This window comes from Amphibalanus amphitrite, unplaced genomic scaffold, assembly GCF_019059575.1.
Source record: "Amphibalanus amphitrite isolate SeventyFive unplaced genomic scaffold, NRLGWU_Aamphi_draft 000111F_arrow, whole genome shotgun sequence".
Taxonomy (NCBI): domain Eukaryota; kingdom Metazoa; phylum Arthropoda; class Thecostraca; order Balanomorpha; family Balanidae; genus Amphibalanus; species Amphibalanus amphitrite.
The window spans coordinates 743,356-762,410 of record NW_024881606.1 but is presented as its reverse complement, the minus strand read 5'-3'; the positions used below and the strand labels follow the sequence as shown (position 1 = coordinate 762,410).

Here is a 19,055-nt window from a genome sequence, read left to right as displayed (position 1 = left end):
GGCGGCCGAGCCGAAACTGGGGCGGGGCGGGCGGTAGTTGGGTAGGAAGAACGGCTCCTGCAAATTTTGCGCAAATATGCGCAGTTAGCTTTTATGTTGCCCTGGTGTAAATTTAAATCCTACTTCATCTCACAAAAAATCAGGGTGGAACTAGATGGGACTACCTGTTGTTTCCTTACCTAAACTTTGCAGTTATATTCCAGAATCACTGTAGGAGAGCCTTCATAAAAAAGCTATAGTACCTCTTAGTTAGGGAAAAAGTATACCAAAAATTTTGCACTGACCAGTCGGCAACTTCATAACGAACATTTTGATGCATAATATGTGGGATTTCAATTTGGTGTCTATCAGCAATAAGACTCTGAATATCCGCCTCAAGAAACCTCTTGCTCCGCGTTAGTTTCCGAGTTCTGGGATACCCCATCTTCGGGGGCTGATTACAGCTATTTTTGGTCACCCGGATTAGTTTTTTTGGCCTAAATATAATATTTGATCAATTTCAAATCGATCTATATAAAAAATAATCCGAAACTCCGGAATCGCCCGTGGCCTCTCGTGAGGGCGTTTCCGACCAGTGTGCGCTGTGGGCTTCAGAAGCCACTGACAGGCCACATTTTCTGCCGCCAAAGCCGCCGTGCTGCGACGCTAAGCGACTCGACGGCCGGCCAGTAAACCCTCGTTTGTTCGTGGTGGGGTTAACGAGCTCCCGAGACCATTGCATTCTAAGTATATCGGCGGGCTCGCGGCGCGCTGCCTCTGCCGGTCCGCGGCGGCACTTTGTCTGATCGTTACGCGTCTCCGGGCCATTCCTAGCAGCCGGGCGTCATCAGAAGCGGGCCGCCGACCGCCGCGCCGCAGTCCCGCCCGTGCCGTCTCCGTATCCAATGATCAATACTGAACCGGTACCGGGCACCGCGGAGCCGCTCAAAATAGCGTGTGCGGTGCTCTTCATCTGCCATCCGCCCCGCCCCGGCCGTCGCCTGGGGGGTGACGTGACACTCTTTCCCCGGCCGCCCATCCGGTGCCCGCGCCTGGTCGTACCGTGATTCTAATTGCCAGCGCCATCGCGTGCGCCTCATTTGCTAATTTGCCGCGAGCGCGCAGTGTGACATTTGATCCGAGTTTTGCCGAAAGCTAATGACGCCCGGGCCGACGGCACCTGACTCAGTGACGCACCGCTATGACGTTCGGTGACCCGACCAATCAGGAAGCGGCACGGCGACAAATCAGGCCGCTGATTGGCTGCCTCCAGACTGCGCCCGGTCGCCCCCGGGGGCTACTGGGGCACCGGCACCGTGGGGAGCAGAGGCCCAGCCGACCGGGCGGGGCGGGACGGCCGCCATGGGCTTTAAACTCTCCGACAGCGCCCGCGGACCTGCCCCGGGGCGTGTTGCGCGGTCCGACGGACCATCTCCCGTCGCGGCCGGCGGCGGCAAATATGGCCGCGGGTACCGCCGGAGGCGATCGATCTGCGACGCTAACCGGGCGTCGGTGGTACGATTGGAACGGCCGACGCGCCGCCTCCGACGCGCCAGGTGTGACCCGACCCCCGAGCGGCCCGGGTCAGATAGGGGCGCCCGGGGAGAATCCGACGCAGCGGGAGGGTGAGCTGACCGCAGTGGCAAGCTCAGAGGTTGTCAGCTACAGAACATGACGACAACGATGATTTGTTGGGAGATAGTGACCTGATCTGACCGAGCTGACCTCTGTGACCCATGTTGTCAGTGTCGTCACGGCTTGACGATATCAAATCGAGACCGCCCTGGAGCGTGTGAACCTCTGAGGCCAGGGCGGTACGCTTTGAGATGAGACCCCGCCCTTTGAGATGACGTATAGACACTCCCACCCGTCCCCTCTGCAGACGATCTGTCTGAGGTTACACAGGACCGTCCCCATGGGGCCTCACCCCCCCCCCTCTCTCTCTCTCTCTCTCTCTCTCTCTCTCTCTCTCTCTCTCTCTCTCTCTCTTCCCTCTCTCTCTTCTCTCTCTCTCTCTCTCTCTCTCTCTCTCTCTCTCTCTCTCTCTCTCTCTCTCTCTTCTCTCTCTCTCTCTCTCTCTCTCTCTCTCTCTCTCTCTCTCTCTCTTCTCCCGGAGTTCCTCCAACCGTCATCGCCTACCGCCGTCACCGACACGGGTCGGAAAATCACAGCCGGCCATCTGGAATCCCTGCTCGTCGGTACCGTCGCGTCGGCGGTCCCGGAGGACGCCTCCCTCCCCTCCCCGGGTCAGCGGCGCGCCACCAAACACGTTCGCGTGTCCAACAGCGGCGCAGCGCGGCGTACACGACGCACACAAATAGGGGAAAGTGGGGTAAGACGGTCAAGGTAGGTAAGACGGGCACCCCCTCTGCAGACCAAACCAATAGCGCTACGAGCGAGAAAAATTAGGACCAGAATAGCCTTTCCCACTACACACCGCCATTGAAGTCTGGTGAATTTGTGTTCGGTCAATAATCTTTTATTTTGATTTCTTTAAAACACTCATTTCATTGAAAACATTCATAATGTATTGTGCAAGCTTTTGTGTGCAGCACTATAGAGTTAAAAACTGGCAATCACTTGTGGCACACTCATATGCCTCCAGTGTTCATTCACCGCGGATTTGCTTTGTCTGCATCAAATTGTCCACAGAGAAAAATCGTGCTGAACTTCTGACATTGAGTTTGGGGTAAGACGGGCAACTATGAATCCGATGGGTCTGTAATGGTAAAAATATTTTTGTTGCTGTAGGAAAAAAGAAGCATTTCTGATAAGAATATGTTCGATTCCGATACTCACAGACATGTTAGCAATATTCCTTCGGCACAGTTTATTCTCGAATAATGAATGTGAAAAACGGCTCTACATGGCTTCTGAACTAGGGCCTATATACGAGTATACGCCTTCTGCACGAATCTCGTATACTGCCATTTCCGAAGCACTTGAGACCAACGAGCGACTGTATCAATGCGGCTAATCTCGGGCATTTGCTGCGAGCTGTGCTGGTCGGTGAAAGAAGCTGGCCGTCTTGCCCTACCCATGTGACCGTCTTACCCCATGGAGTGGGGTAAGATGGGTTTTTGCAAGGTTTTGCAAAAATAGCTGCAGTTTATTTGTTGAGTCAGGTCTAAGTCTCATCTTCTGGCAAATGGAAGTAAAATGTCTGTAAAAGGTTTTCACTCAGTTTCCCGTTTCTATGATGTTTCTAACCGGCCGAAAAATGGCTCCAAAGTTAAGGTGCCCGTCTTACCCCACTTTCCCCTACGGCGAGGCGGCGTCTAATTGCGGCAAAACAATCGAACCAGCGGCGGCTGCATGTTGGAAGCTGCACCTGCTTCGGCAACATCGCTGGCAAGCTGATCAATACGGCCGGCGAGTAAAAACAGGGCACATCGGCTCCCGGCACGCTACGCCAGAGCAGCCGCGCCGCTCCCATCCCCAGATCGTCGGACTCGACGCGACACCAGCGACGGGACGGTACGGGCACGGCAACCCCTCCTCACGCACACGCCGCACACAGAGGCGGCCATTGTTTTGCGCCTTTCCATTTGCATGCAGCGGGGAGGGACGGGAGCGACGCGGAGGGGTGTCGAGCCGGGTCGGTCGGGTAGCGCCCAGTTGTCACAGGAAATGAGGTGTCTGGGCAAAGCGGCACGACCGCCGCCCGTTTAAATAGGCCCGTGATTTCTGCCCAGATGTGGTGCGCCGCACACGCGATGGCTGCCAATGAGGACGTCGGGCGGCCGCGGACCGGGCGCCGTGAGCCCCGAGTCCAGAGCTCGTCACTCACAGCCAGCCAGGAGACGCTATCGACGCGATAAAATCGGCCTTAAGGGGCGTCAGGGATCGGTCGCAACTCAGCCGGCCTGGCAGCGGCGCGGTCTCCCATCTGTTCGGCACGCTCGAGTGCGGTTCGCGCAACTCGCGACTCGACGTCCGAGTCGACCGACAATGCAGAGAGGCGGCAATATGCCAGCTCGCCGGCCGGGGCGGACGTCCACTCGGAGATTTATTAACCAGCCAGTCACTCGGTAAGATCGACTTTCGACCGAACTTGTCTGGCCCGCAGACGATTATTTGGGCGCCATGATGAGGCTCGTGATCCGCCGATCGGCGTTCGCCGCCGGCGGAATCGCGACAAACACCGACCAAGTCATCGGAACTGACTGCGATCAGCTGCACTCGACTGCGGAGGCACAGCCGTAAATTGCCGCCGCCATCGGCCAGTGTTGGAAAGAGATGTTCAGTTGTGGAAATATTCCGCGAACTCTAAGTTGCGGGCCGCGTATAGCCCGCTAAGCGCCGGCATTAGATGGCCGGCGGCTGGATTTGAGCGGACGTTAAAGCGCTGTTCATGCTGGCCGGCCTGAAATGTGGGAACTTTTTCACCGAGCTCATGTGGCGGCCGAGCTGGCGAGTTGATAATGTCCGGTCCAACATCTGGCTGCAGAACACGTCCGTTTATGGGGCGTAAGGAGTGAGAGAGACTGAAACGGTCTCACTCGTTTAAATCCAATAAAGTGCCGAAAATGAAGTCCACTGTGGCTTGAAAATAAATAATTTCGGGGTATTTCAAAGCGAAATATCCTACCGACCTTCTCCTTTTACACCCGTTTAAATAACGAAGTTCCTGTGGAGGTGCCCACGCGAGCATTATCCATCCCACCTCCTGCAGCTCACTGACCGTATTTCTCCTGGTGCTGCTGGTGCTGCTGCTGGTGGTGGTGCTGGTGCAGCGGCGGCGGCGCGGCCCGCTCGGCCCGCTCGCGCTCCTCCTCCAGTCGCCGCAGCTGCTCAGCGGCCGGGTCCGGCTTGTGGTTGTTGTTCTCCACGGCTCCGGCGGCGGTGAGGACTGAGGTTGGGATGGCCGTGATGCTGGGCGGCAGCGGCACGCTGGGAGTCGGCGTGCTCACCTCAGGGGCCGGGCGAGCCCGCTTGGCTGACGGGGAGGGGAGAGAGTCGGCCGACCGCCGACCGGACAGAGAGTCCGCCTGGAGACACACGAGAAGGTAATGGTCAGAGCGCAATGGTCTGAGCAGGCCAGGTCAGAAGGGAGCTGACGAGTTGTGTGATTTGGGGGTGACGATTACCCGAGCCTGTAATGAGTCAGTTGGTCAAGAGTCAGTTCGATGGTCAGTTTGAGACGAGTAGTTCATCAGCAGGTAGTTTGTAAGCCTCTGTTAGTTCGCTTAGCACTTACTGCCGCTGGATAAAATAACATCAGATTTTAAACAACAATCGGCGAGATGTGCAACGTGACTGATGGAATACAGACATAGAACCTCATGCTAACATCTGAACAAAAGCATCCACTTTTGAATGACGTCGTGCGTCCCTCATTTAATGTCTGAGACACCGGTGGCCATTTTCAATCATCCTAAAGTGCCCTCACAGCTGCACAGAGTCCCAGACATTTTCAGACAATGCCACACACGCCGCGCGATCATAAACTACCTCTGCCGCGTGCCCCATGAAAGCGCTGCGGATTCCTGAGCGGCACCTGAGCGCTGCGGCCCACCCCGAGCGGCTAGCCCCGTTCGCAAGTCTGCATGTGACGCCCGCCTGTCTCTGTGACGCTGTGACGTTGGTGTGACGCTCGGGGTGCAGGTATCCGTCACAGACAAACATTACGGCCGGCAGGAGCCGACTGCGCCACTCTCGCTGCAGGAATAACATGGCACTGGTGCGATGACGTCACTAGCCGCCCCGAGTTGGCACCGCTCGCAGCTCCGTCTGAACTGAGGGATAACAGTTGGACGACCATGACACTACTGCACCGACTGCACGAACCCGGCACCGGCGCCTGCCGCAGAGAGCCCTCGACAATCGCCGGGTGTACCGAGTTAGCGCGGACTGGGTACGCTTGACGGCTAAGACGAGGGTGCGAGGCGAGACGGTCAATATTGAAACGAGTTACCCAGTGAGACACTGAAGCGCTGAGCAAGTATTTGTACGTCACCTCAGCCGGCTCGGTGACTGCGCCGATGGTGCTGAACCGATGGCGGACCGATGGTGTACCGATGGCAACGATGGACCGGTGGCCGCCATTGTGGCATGTGCCAGTCAGATGCATCCCTTCGCACGCCGGCGTCCGGGCGGCGGCCAACTTTACAGTTTACAATCGCGACGGTCGGTGGCGGCGACTGGAACCGTTTCCGGTCGCTGCCGCTCTATCGCTCGGTCGTCTTAGGGATGAAGATGGAGTTGAAAGGGGCGGGGAAACTGAGTCTGAGGACTGACAATGCTGAGCTGTTTGTGTCACTAATGATATTGTCTCGGCTGTAGTTTTGTGCAGTTTTGTTACGATTTTGAACATCTTTTCAGTTCTCGCACATGCCTGCTCGATAGTTCCAGCTTCTGTGTCTCATTAAATCTTTTCCATATTAGCCACAAATGACCGGCAAACTTGGTTCCTCTTTTTGAGATCTGGTTTTTGAGACGGGATGATCTGTCCCCTGCTGACCAAACCCCTACTGATTTCCGGCATTTACGCCTGGTGGCCTGTCTCGGCTGACCCCACCCCACACACTGACCTCTGGCATGGGCGCGGGCGCGGCCATCTGCTGGTGTTTGAAGCCCGTCTCGGACAAGCCCTTGACCTGGAGGAGTTCAGCGGTGCGCAGGAAGTCGCTGAGCTGCTCGTGCGACACCTGCACCTCGCCGTTGTACATGAAGCGCAGCAGCGACTCGAGACTGGCAGGGGAGACGTTCTGCAGGATGACGATCGGGTGCTGGCACGGGTTCGACTGTCGGAGAGAATGTGACACGATTTAGTGACATAATGACACACAGGCGATTAATGAGCTGACACGGACGGGCTGTCTGGCATATCACATTTCTGTGCGATATTATCTTCATTTGTGATTGGAGACAATAATCATCAGCGTTCGAAGATTGCTGAGGCGATGAGCGTACTCATGTGAGCACTGGAGTGCTTACATGCCAACGCCCAATCGGATCCTAAGACATACTCAAGTGACTCGCCTAGATTGAAAGACCAGTTTTGTCTACAAATCGCGAGGACCCGAAGTCATCGTTTAACGGCGGAAGGCAAACGGCATAACCGTCTGCTTATCATTTGATGTGCAAATATTAAAGGGACCCTCCCACCTTAACATTAGTTTTGAGTTGAGATAGCCAAGTTTGCGGCCAGGCTCAGAAACCACCATTTATCCTGGTCGCAACCCCCGCAGCTTTATGGTGTTCAAGAAATTTCTTCCCTTTACTTGCAGGGTGGGACCAGCTTGGTCCCTATCTCTTAACCATTACGGGAATCTGATGACGTCATCAGGCTTTCGAACGTCCGTTAAATGTTTGACTAAAACGTTTTGTAGCACGCGGTGGTATATGCTGCTTTGCGCGCAACAAATGCCGCACTTTCAAATAAAGTCGCTAGGAATAGCGGAGATCCCAAAAAGTAAACAAAAGTAAAAGTCTAATATCTTGAAAACCGGTGAATATTTTTCGATGAAATTTGGTAGATATTCGTTTTTGCTCTTTCTGAACCGAGCGACATCACTTTCATGCAAATTCATTAACTTTTTTGAAGGTGGGAGGGTCCCTTTAAGGATGAGGCCTAAGTTTCACGAGAAATGCTTACGAAATACAGCGGGCAAAATGCTGAAATAACACACAAACGTTCATCCGTCATCACATACAATGGCCATCCATTTGCCAGAACCACAACTGCCAACACTATCCTGTTCCCAAGTGTGAACAAAGTCCATCATATTTTATAAGCAGTCCGGTCACGGTAAATGAAAGTCGGTTGCATCCACACGAGGTGACGGCCGCCATCGCTCGTTCTGTCTACATTTTCTGCGAACCGTTTAACGTAGCAAATGTCTCAGGAAACAATGAAAACCTACTTTGATTTTCAGCATGTCGCAGAATCACTCGAGCCCTTATCATGGGTGTAAGTTTACTGTTAAGTGGGGTTGTAGCTGCAACCCCTAGGATTGGATAATTTAACATTACGCTTATGGGGTGAGGTGCACAAATTGGGCTCTAAACAACTAAGTGCAACCCCATTGAATTTCAAGAAGTTACACTTCTGGCCCTTATCCTACTTGCCTCTACGGACTGCAAACCGTTCCCTCGCCCCAGTCCATCATAGATAAGGTCGTTGCCCTCCGAACCCACCTTGAGCAGTTTCCTGAAGTAGGGACTGCACGCCGAGAGCACCACCTTGTGTGCCTGCATGGAGAGGCCGTCGGCAGAGATGGTGACGTCGACGAACTCCTCCTGATCCTGCAGCTCGCGGAACGACGTCATCATGTTGTGGTGGTAGTCGCTCCATTTTAGGCTGTAGTGCTGCTCGTCAGTGGTTTGACCCATGGTGGAGGTGGTGGTGGTGGGCGGCCGGTGGGACGCTACCGCATGTCACCTCAGCTGTACCTGTCGGAGGAGAGACCAGGTCAGAGATCATGGTCGATAAAAGGTCAGAGGTCATAGCCGTCGCAGGGCTCGGGTCAGAGGTCACATGAGCCAGGTGAGAGCTCAGGTCACAGGACTAAGGTCGGAAGTCACAATTGATAGAGGGGTTAAGTCAGAAATGACAACAGATGGAGGGCTCAAGTCAGAGGTCACACACGAAAGAGGGCTTGTTCAGGTCATGTCAGCCGGTGGAGGACTCACTTCAGCTCATATAGGATAGAGGGCTCAGGACAGAGGTCATACACGGTAGAATGGCCAGGTCAGGGCCGGGGCCGGCAGACAGTTCAGGTCAGGGCTCATCTAAGCCAGGGAAGAGCTCAGGTCAGAGGTCACAGCCGGTGGAGGGCTCCATTCCGAGGTCACAGACGATAGAGGGCTCAGGTCATAAGCCCAGGTCAGCTGTTGCGATCGAAGACTATAGTGGTCCAGATAATATGCATTACTATATGCTTGCTTTAATTATTCAAGTAGGTCAGGTCATTTGACCATTATCCAGCGGGAATCCCAGCCGCCAATAAAATAGGTAAGCCATCGGCACTAAGCTTGCTCTAAGGAAAGTGTTATGCCCATGCGTCCCATGGGTGTCGTTTTGTATAGGCGACAGAGGCCCGAGCCCTAGCAATAATTTCAGAATTTTAACATTAACCCTATGGCGGTGCATGGTAAGAATGGCTTTGGTATCCCGAAATTAACCATTAGAGCCCTACCAATAAATTTCGTAACGTGACGCCCGTGTACAGTGGGTCTATTTAAGATCTCCAGAGCCACCACGTGGCGCTACGGTCGGGGTAGGGCGAGTCCAAATCCCGAGGGAAGTGAGGTCACCGGTCATTGTGGGGGAAGGAGGGAGGGGGAGTGACGCGGTATCACGGCGCATTGGGCGTGCGTAGCGCCGGGAGTGGGCCGCCCAGGGCCGCCCGCCACTGCGCCGAGGCTGAGGGGAGGGGATGATGTGTGCGGGTGCGTTCACTACGGTATGGTGGTATCCTGTTCATGTGGAACCAGCAAGAATGCGACTGAAGGGAATCATTATCTAAAACAAACGGACAAGCAAGCGAGAGGCAGCGCCAGTTCCAGCCAAAATCTTGAACAATGATAATTGAAATCTAGGACGTATTAATAGCATGCAACTATTCAGCCAATAGTTGCATGATGACAGTCTTAGGCTTTTCTAAAATGTTATTTGAGTTGGGTATTTTTTCATTTGGCACGTTCAGTTTTGATGAGTTTTATCGGGTCGAATAGAATCCGAAAAGAAAGAGTTAAAATGGCTCCGGAAAATGACCAAAAATATTTTCTTTAAAAATGAAACTTAGCTAGACATTTATAAGCGATAATTTTGACTTTTTTGGGAGGATTTTGGGGAAGGATGTTGGCGAAAGATGTCATCGTGCTTGTCTGTGTTGCAGTAGAAGCAAAGGTTTTGGTTCGTGTCCAGATAAAACCAGACCCGGGAGTGGGGCTCGAACTCACGACATCGCGTTCAGCTCACAGGTTACCCAACCTAAACGCTACGAGCACCTATCGCCCCGCGCAGCTTGCTCAGTGCTACGGGTATAGTTAGGCATCCATGTTTAGGCCAAAGTGTCTGACGTCTGTCATTGTCACGAGGCGAAGCCCCTAGGTAAATGTCCGTCCCGGTAGCTCGGTTGGTAGGGCGTTGGACTCCGCGTGGTGAGAGCGCACGTCCCGGTTGCAAAAGTCCGGGTTCGAAACGCGACGTGTGCTTGACGTTTTTGAGCTCCTGACGGGTATGGTTGTGGTTGGTGGCAGGCCGCTGCCAGGCGAAGTCAGTGAGGGGATCGGCCGTGCGCGGCTATGTGCGCACGTTAAACTTTGGACTCTAAATTCTGCCATAGACCAGGAATTGCTTGATCGGAGGGTGGAGGGTAGGGTCAACGCAACAAGCTCAGCTTAGGGGGGACTCTTTCCTCATGATTCCTTTCATTCAAAAGGTTCGGGCCAAATTTATATTAAAAAAGGGGGAGCCGAACCATGTTGGGTCGGGTTGAAGCCGGTTGGACCTGTGTCTTACACGCAATCATGGTAAGAGAAAACAGAGGCAAATTTTGGGTCAAATATTTTTATTAACTGATCTTATTGTTTTTTAGCTTACACGTATAATAACTTTAAGCTTTTTTTTAAATCGAGACTTTATGCACAAAAATGTGGCATTCGTCCGCTTTTCCTCATCTCCTGTCACCGACTTGATTTGACCTTAAATCTTACCAGCAAAAAATAAATCACCTGCGTGATATAATTATTTACCCAAGGGCGCTCTACGCAAGAAACGACAGCCGGTCAAAAAAATTAGCGAACGATACGATATTTCTAGTGCTTGAATTATATTCAATGAAAATTTCAGGAGACATAAATAATCTTAATCCTTCGGGCGCTCGGAACATTTCCTAGCATTCCATTGCCAGCTGCATTACCAACATCATATTTGCATTACTTTGGGTTCATCATAGTTGACCGTAGATGAACCGGCCACAGCAAACCCATGCCTCATTATCCTTTCCTCCAAGCAGCCAAGCTAACCGGCCGCCCGGCCCACCACCGCGATATGGAACAACACTGGAGTGCGCCATTTGCCTGCGGCAGTGCCCCACCGCGCCGGGGCTGTTTGACAGGTCACCCGCACCGTGACCTCGCCAACCGCCCCCCCCCCGCCCACCTCCCCATCGGGCCCAGCTCGGTACTGACCTCCCCTTGAATTTGACATGGACTCGACTGAGGCTCAACGCCATCTAGTAACGTCTGGAGATCCTTACTAGATCCACTGTACGTCCGATCCCTTGCAATGGCATGTGTTGTTAAAATACGTGGTACATAGCGTAGGCGTAACAGTTTTTTTAATTTTTCATGAATATCAATGTTATCTATGTTGCCTAATAAGTAACCTTACAAATAGAATATAAAAACTTTATTAGTAGGAAGTAACGTTAAGTATCCTGGAAATGCTGAGACGGATCAGGAGCATGTAAAACACAGCCTTAGATCGTAATAATTTTCGACTTACGTCTTCCTAGTTGCAACTCTGGCTTCTATCATAGAAGTTCTATGACCATTGCCAAGCCCTAAATCGACAGACATCTTTTCACCGAGTCGGGATGCCAAAATCAGCGTCAGTAGGTCACTTTCTCGACAGTCGTGTCGACTTTGACACCTCGCAGGTAGGCATATGGTACACAGACATCCATCTCGCACAGAGACTGACACCTACCGACACCGAGACAGAGACTGACACCGATACGACACATATACCGACACCGCACTGACATCTTCATTGATAACGAGACTGACGCCTGTACTGACCCCCGCACACACACCAAGATGACACGTTTATCCATAATTAATCCAACACTGACACTGACACTGACATCGAGAACGACTCAACCGACCCGGAGATTGACACCTAAATCGATACCGAGACTGATACCGTTGGCCGTAACATTACCCCACCGATTGACATCACATCACCTATTGGCCTGTTACCTCACACCTCTCTTGAGTCACCAAATGTCAACTTCACCAGCGCACACCACCTGACCCTGCCCTCAATCACAGCCCCCCTCTGGATCACCAGCTCCCCCCTCCACACACCCCCCCCCCCCAGCCGCCGGGTCACCTGGCGCAGTCCGGTGTGCCGCGTGAGACCTCCTGCCGGTCTCTCCGGACCAGAGCGCACCACCAGCTCCTCCGAGCACACGTCATACAAAAATGGCGCACCTCCGCAAACCCTCACTGCCATCTAGCGTGAGAACCGTAAATCATGGGACCCACGGCGCAAGCCTCGGGCGCATGTGACGGTAACATCTCGACCAACTAAAAACGCAACTGGGAGCCGGTTACCAATAAAGAACGGGCTCGCACACATGCGCACTGGGGTCGTCGGAGGCGGCGGCGGAGCCCGGCCCGGTGCTCTTCGTCGATACAGCTCTGGTTGCGCCCGCCAGATGAGAACAATCGTGCGGGCCGTACACTAAACAGCTGAGAAATCAATAGTCACTAAATAAAATGCTCCAATCAGGAGGCGCCGTGGTCGACCCGCAGCCCAAATGAGTTATGGCGGACAGAGGAAAATATTGAGCCAATCGGCATTGTCGCCCGGCGATCGATGATCAGGAACCAATGCTACATCAGAGAAGAGAGAGAGAGAGAGAGAGAGAGAGAGAGAGAGAGAGAGAGAGAGAGAGAGAGAGAGAGAGAGAGAGAGAGAGAGAGAGAGAGAGAGAGAGAGTCCCGGCAATTTTCAATGCGTCACAAATGACTCGCCCGGCGCTGGCGGCGTCGGCGGTACCGGGCACCGGGCGGGGGTGGGGAGGGGGGGGCGGGGTGTCGGGCCCGACGCCGACGTCGACGTGGATGATGCATTCATTAGCGGCGCTCGGCGGCAAATGGGTTGATCGGCGCGCTGCGATGGATTGCCTCAGAGGCGCGCACCGCAATGAGGCCACCGCTAATGGGATTTTCGTCGGATTGCGTTGGTCGGATTGCGCCTCAGGTTGGTGAGATGGCACTGCGCGTGCTGGCACAGAGCGCCTCTCCTCTCGCCGACGCGGCGGCGGCGATTTCGGGTATTGAGCGTCTCGTCAGACGTTCCCGGAAAGGCGTGGTTAAAAACAGGCCGAGCTGGCCGCGGAGAGAGAAGGAGAGAGGCAGAGAGCGAGTCATACGGACGGAGCGGCGGGTGGGCGGCTCGCCGGTCGGGCCGGAGGAGGCAGCCCCGGCAGCCCGGCAGCCCGGCGCCGTATGCTCTGTATGAGGTACGACGGCACAGGAGGCGGCGGACGCCGTCAGCGGCGACCAACGGCCATGGCGGCGCGCGGATGGAACAATAAATCTCCGGAATAGGGTGTCTGAACGGACGAGCCGCCATTGAACGCGTCAGCAATGAAGCCATATTCCCTGTCACGGTCCAAGTTTTGTCGCCGGGTGATTTACTGGCGTCGGCTTTGATCAATATTTCGGCTGCTGATGTGCGACTGAGTAAAATCGGTGTCAACTGCTTCGCGGCCTGACGGCGCTGTAGGCGGCCGCTAACTGCCGAGGGCGATCGGCGGCAATGAGTGAGCGCGAGTTACAGGAACTCCTCGACTCATTAGGCCCGGGCAGCGCTTGTCGAACAGCACTGCGGATCCGAAGGTTGGGACTTTAATTGTGAAAAACCGCCCGCCCGCCGCCAAACGCAAAACCGCAAAACGACGCCTAAAACGCAAACGCAAACTTCGCAAAAAAAACAATCGCCCGCCCGCCAAAAACCGCAGAAAAAAACGCCGCAAAAAACGCCCGTCCGCCGCAAAACGCAAACACCGCCTCCGCAAAAAACGCATCGCCCGCCGCCAACCGCGCAACGCCGCAAAAAAACGGACGCCCGCCGCAAAACGCAAATTCGCAAATAACGGCCGGCCGCCGGCAACCGCAAAACGCCGCAAAAAACGGCCGCCCACCGCAAACCGCAAAACGCCGCAAAAAACGGCCGCCCGCCGCAAACCGCCGCAAAAAAAACGGCCGCCCGCCGCAAACCGCAAAACGCCGCAAAAAAACGGCCACCCACCGCAAACCGCCGCTAAAACGGCCGCCCGCCGCCAAACGCAAACACCGCAAAAACACCCGCATCGCCCGCCCGCCCACCGCCAAACACAAAAACCGCAAACACCACCGCAAAAAAACGCCCGCAACGCACGCACGCCCGCTGCCAACCGCAAAACACCGCAAAAAACGGCCGCCCGCCGCCAAACGCAAACACCGCCAAAAACGCAAAAACGGCCGCCCGCCGTCAAACGCAAACCCCGAAAAAAACGCAAACGCCGCCGCAAAAAAACGCCCGCCGTAGGCAAAACGCAAACACTGACGCATTAAGACAAATATGGCGCCCTGCGGCAAATGTGGTGCATTCATATCTGCCGTTTAAGCAGCCATCCCTTAATTACAGCGCATCCTAATCGTCCAATGTTCGACAAAGTTAAGCACATTCTGCGCTTTGCGGCAAAAATGGCGCTTTGAGACAAACGTGGCGCACTGCAACAGACATGGCGCATTCGTTCATGTCGCTTAACAATTCATCCACCCACCAAATTCTAGCCCAATCGGACTTAAACTTACAAAGTTATGCACATTTGAATATTTCACTATAAAATATCTCCGCCACGAAGGTGCCCATCTTCACACGTGTGCCACGTAACCACTGGTGGTGTAAGCAGGACTTGTCCCCTCGCCGGTTGCACCATTTCAGGCTTCCTGACTGGTGCTGTTTTCGTGCTATAACGCCACAAATCGGCAAACACACGATAATCTGGGAGGTACGCGACTCAAACACGTGGCCACGTGGCACGTGCCGGACCTCTGATAGCTTCACCGCTCAGGCCACGTGATGACCCATCGACGTGGCCACCAGCATGTAAAAGATGACCCCGGCCGGTGTCACCGTCTCTGAACAGTGGACGGCTAAACTCGAAAAACGGGAAAATTTAGGGAAATTTCACCTTTCGAATATATAATTTCCCCAGAATTTTAAATTTTTCATTTTACAAAAAATCCGAGATAGCAGTTTTTTAGCCTCCTTCATTCTGTGCCTATACCCGTTTTCAGATCGACCCTATCATAAAAACTGACGGCCTGACGGCTATTTCCCCCATTCCTTGCATTTCACAATGCTAGTATATTTAAGCACCAAAATTGACCACGTGCCACGGCACGTGCAATTGCACGTGCGCCACGTGACCACTAGTGCGACAAGCTGGACTCATCTGCTCACCGGCTACACTGATTTGGTGTCGCTAGATGAAGTCGTTTCCGCGCCATAGAACCCCGAGTAGGCCAATGTCGGATTTTCCCGGAGGTTACCCCATCAAACACGTTTGCACGTGGCACGTGCTTTTCAATCGCCCCATATCTGACCCATACCACGTGGTAGCCAACACCCCGGTGCACAACATATTGGAACTTTTTCAAAATCTAACGTGGAAATTTTATGCAAAATCGATTTGAAAATAATTTTTCAAAATTGCCATAGGCTCAACATGGGGTAACTATCCGTCCCGATTACCCGAAACTGTACCCTATGATTTTTAAATAACTAACATCAAAAGGTGAGGTGCCTGGCCGAGATCCAATCCTAAAAATATCAGCAAATATAATTGACGAAATTTTTCGCAAATCGAATTTCCAATTTTCCCCCATGTTAACCCTATGGGAAAATGCACGTGCCGATTACCCCAAAACGGGTTAATTATATTTCAAGCGACCGGTACCAGCCGGTAGCTCCCCCATACGGGACCAAACGCTGAAAATGGCAAAAAAATCTAACGAGCCGTTTTCGAGGGTATCAAGATGACCCAAATCGCGGCAGAAACGCTAAACACCCCCCTAGAGAGGTAGCTCAGGTTGGGATTTTCAATAGAAAATCACAATTCTAAAGAATAGTGATTGTCTAATTGAAAAGTCCCAACCTTCGGATAGGCCCGGGCAGCGCTTGTCGAACAGCACTGCGGATCCGAAGGTTGGGACTTTAATTGTGAAAAACCGCCCGCCCGCCGCCAAACGCAAACACCGCAAAACGCGCAAAACGCACGCCCAAAACGCAAACGCAAACTTCGCAAAAAAAGAAACAATCGCCCGCCCGCCGAAAAACGCAGAAAAAAACGCAAAAAATGCAAAAAACGCCGCAAAAAGCAAACACCGCCGCCGCAAAAAAACGCCCGCATCGCCCGCCGCCAGCCGCAAAACGCCGCAAAAAAGGCCGCCCGCCGCAAACCACAAAACGCCGCAAAAACGGCCGCCCGCCGCAAACCGAAACACGCCGCAAAAAACGGCCGCCCGCCGCAAACCGCCGCTAAAACGGCCGCCCGCCGCCAAACGCAAACACCGTAAAAAACACCCGCATCGCCCGCCCGCCCACCGCCAAACACAAAAACCGCAAAAAACGCAAACACCGCCGCAAAAAACGCCCGCAACGCCCGCCCGCCCGCCGCCAACCGCAAAACGCCGCAAAAAAACGGCCGCCCGCCGCCAAACGCAAACACCGAAAAAACGCAAACACCGCCGCAAAAAACGCCCGCCGTGGGCAAAACGCAAACACTGACGCATTAAGACAAATATGACGCCTTGCGGCAAATGTGATGCATTCATATCTGCCGTTAAGGCAGCCATACCTCAATCACAGCGCATCCTAATCGTCCCATGTTCGACAAAGATACGCACATTCTGCGATTTGCGGCAAAAATGGCGCTTTGAGACAAACGTGGCGCACTGCAACAAACGTGGCGCACTTGTTCCTGCCGCTTAACAATGCATCCAGCCACCAAATTTTAGCCCAATCGGACTTAAACTGACAAAGTTATGTACATTTGAATATTTCACTATAAAATATCTCCGCCACGAAGGTGCCCATCTTCGCACGTGTGCCACGTGACCACTGGTGGTGTAAGCAGGACTTGTCCCCTCGCCGATTGAACTATTTTAGGCTTCCTGACTGGTGCTGTTTTCGTGCTATAACGCCACAAATCGGCAAACACACGATAATCTGGGAGGTGCTCGATTCAAACACGTGGCCACGTGGCACGTGCCGGACCTTTGATAGCTTCACCGCTCACACCACGTGATGACCCATCGACGTGGCCATCAGCATATAAAAGATGACCCCGGCCGGTGTCACCGTCCCTGAACAGTGGACGGCTTAAGTCAAAAAACGGGAAAATTTAGGGAAATTTCACCTTTCGAATATATAATTTCCCCAGAATTTTGAATTTTTCATTTTACAAAAAAATCCGAGAAAGCAGTTTTTTAGCCCCCTTCATTCTGTGCCTACACCCGTTTTCAGATCGACCCTATCATAAAATCTGTCGGCCTGGCGGCTATTTCCCCCATTCCTTGCATTTCACAGTGCTAGTATATTTAAGCACCAAAATTGGCCCCGTGCCACGGCACGTGCAATAGCACGTGCGCCACGTGACCACTAGTGCGACAAGCTGGACTCATCTGCTCACCGGCTGCGTTGATTTGGTGTCGCTAAGTGGAGTGGTTTCCACGCCATAGGACCCCCAGTTGGCCAATGTCGGATTTTCCCGGAGGTTACCCCATCAAACACGTTTGCACGTGGCACGTGCTTTTCAATCGCCCCATATCTGACCCATACCACGTGGTAGCCGACACCCCGGTGCACAACATATTGGAACTTTTTCAAAATCTAACGTGGAAATTTTTGGCAAAATTGATTTGAAAATAATTTTTTGAAATCGCCATAGGCTCAGCATGGGGTAACTATCCGTTCCAATTACCCGAAATTGTATCCTATGATTTTTAAATAATTAACACCAAAAGTTGAGGTGCCAGCCCTAGATCCGACCCTAAAAATATCAGCAAATATAATTGACGAAATTTTTCGCAAATCGAATTTCCAATTTTTCCCCATGTTAACCCTATGGGAAAATGCACGTGCCGATTACCCCAAAACGGGCCCATTATATTTTATGCAACTTTGCCACAAGGTAGCTCCCCCATAGGGGACCAAACGGTGAAAATGGCAAGAAAGTTGACCGTGCCGTTTTTGCGGGAGTCAAAATGTCCTAAATCGCGGCAGAAACGCTAAACACCCCCCTAGAGAGGTAGCTCAGGTTGGGATTTTCAATAGAAAATCACAATTCTAAAGAATAGTGATTGTCTAATTGAAAAGTCCCAACCTTCGGATAGGCCCGGGCAGCGCTTGTCGAACAGCACTGCGGATCCGAAGGTTGGGACTTTAATTGTGAAAAACCGCCCGCCCGCCGCCAAACGCAAAACCGCAAAACGACGCCTAAAACGCAAACGCAAACTTCGCAAAAAAAACAATCGCCCGCCCGCCAAAAACCGCAGAAAAAAAAACGCCGCAAAAAACGCCCGTCCGCCGCAAAACGCAAACACCGCCTCCGCAAAAAACGCATCGCCCGCCGCCAACCGCGCAACGCCGCAAAAAACGGACGCCCGCCGCAAAACGCAAATTCGCAAATAACGGCCGGCCGCCGGCAACCGCAAAACGCCGCAAAAAACGGCCGCCCACCGCAAACCGCAAAACGCCGCAAAAAAACGGCCGCCCGCCGCAAACCGCCGCAAAAAAAAACGGCCGCCCGCCGCAAACCGCAAAACGCCGCAAAAAAACGGCCGCCCACCGCAAACCGCCGCTAAAACGGCCGCCCGCCGCCAAACGCAAACACCGCAAAAACACCCGCATCGCCCGCCCGCCCGCCGCCAAACACAAAAACCGCAAACACCACCGCAAAAAAAAAACGCCCGCAACGCACGCACGCCCGCCGCCAACCGCAAAACACCGCAAAAAACGGCCGCCCGCCGCCAAACGCAAACACCGCCAAAAACGCAAAAACGGCCGCCCGCCGTCAAACGCAAACCCCGAAAAAACGCAAACGCCGCCGCAAAAAAACGCCCGCCGTAGGCAAAACGCAAACACTGACGCATTAAGACAAATATGGCGCCCTGCTGCAAATGTGGTGCATTCATATCTGCCGTTTAAGCAGCCATCCCTTAATTACAGCGCATCCTAATCGTCCAATGTTCGACAAAGTTAAGCACATTCTGCGCTTTGCGGCAAAAATGGCGCTTTGAGACAAACGTGGCGCACTGCAACAGACATGGCGCATTCGTTC

The 19,055-nt window shown here is 53.3% G+C and overlaps 1 protein-coding gene across 3 annotated transcripts in view; it reads right to left on the bottom strand.

Annotated features, from left to right (window-relative positions):
• LOC122380999 (zinc finger and BTB domain-containing protein 7B-like) overlaps positions 1–19,055 on the bottom strand; it is a 65,066-nt gene that overhangs the window by 7,338 nt on the left and 38,673 nt on the right. For 2 of the 3 annotated variants that reach the window (XM_043364651.1, XM_043364652.1), the window contains exons 2-4: positions 8,122–8,376; positions 6,513–6,725; positions 4,664–4,970 (exon numbers count right to left, since the gene is read on the bottom strand). In XM_043364651.1, coding sequence (XP_043220586.1) covers positions 4,664–4,970; positions 6,513–6,725; positions 8,122–8,316 — 715 coding nt within the window. In that variant the 5' untranslated portion in view covers positions 8,317–8,376. Of the gene's footprint in view, positions 1–4,663; positions 4,971–6,512; positions 6,726–8,121; positions 8,377–12,046; positions 12,195–19,055 lie in introns of those variants that run through there. The other variant, XM_043364650.1, reaches the window with a different exon arrangement.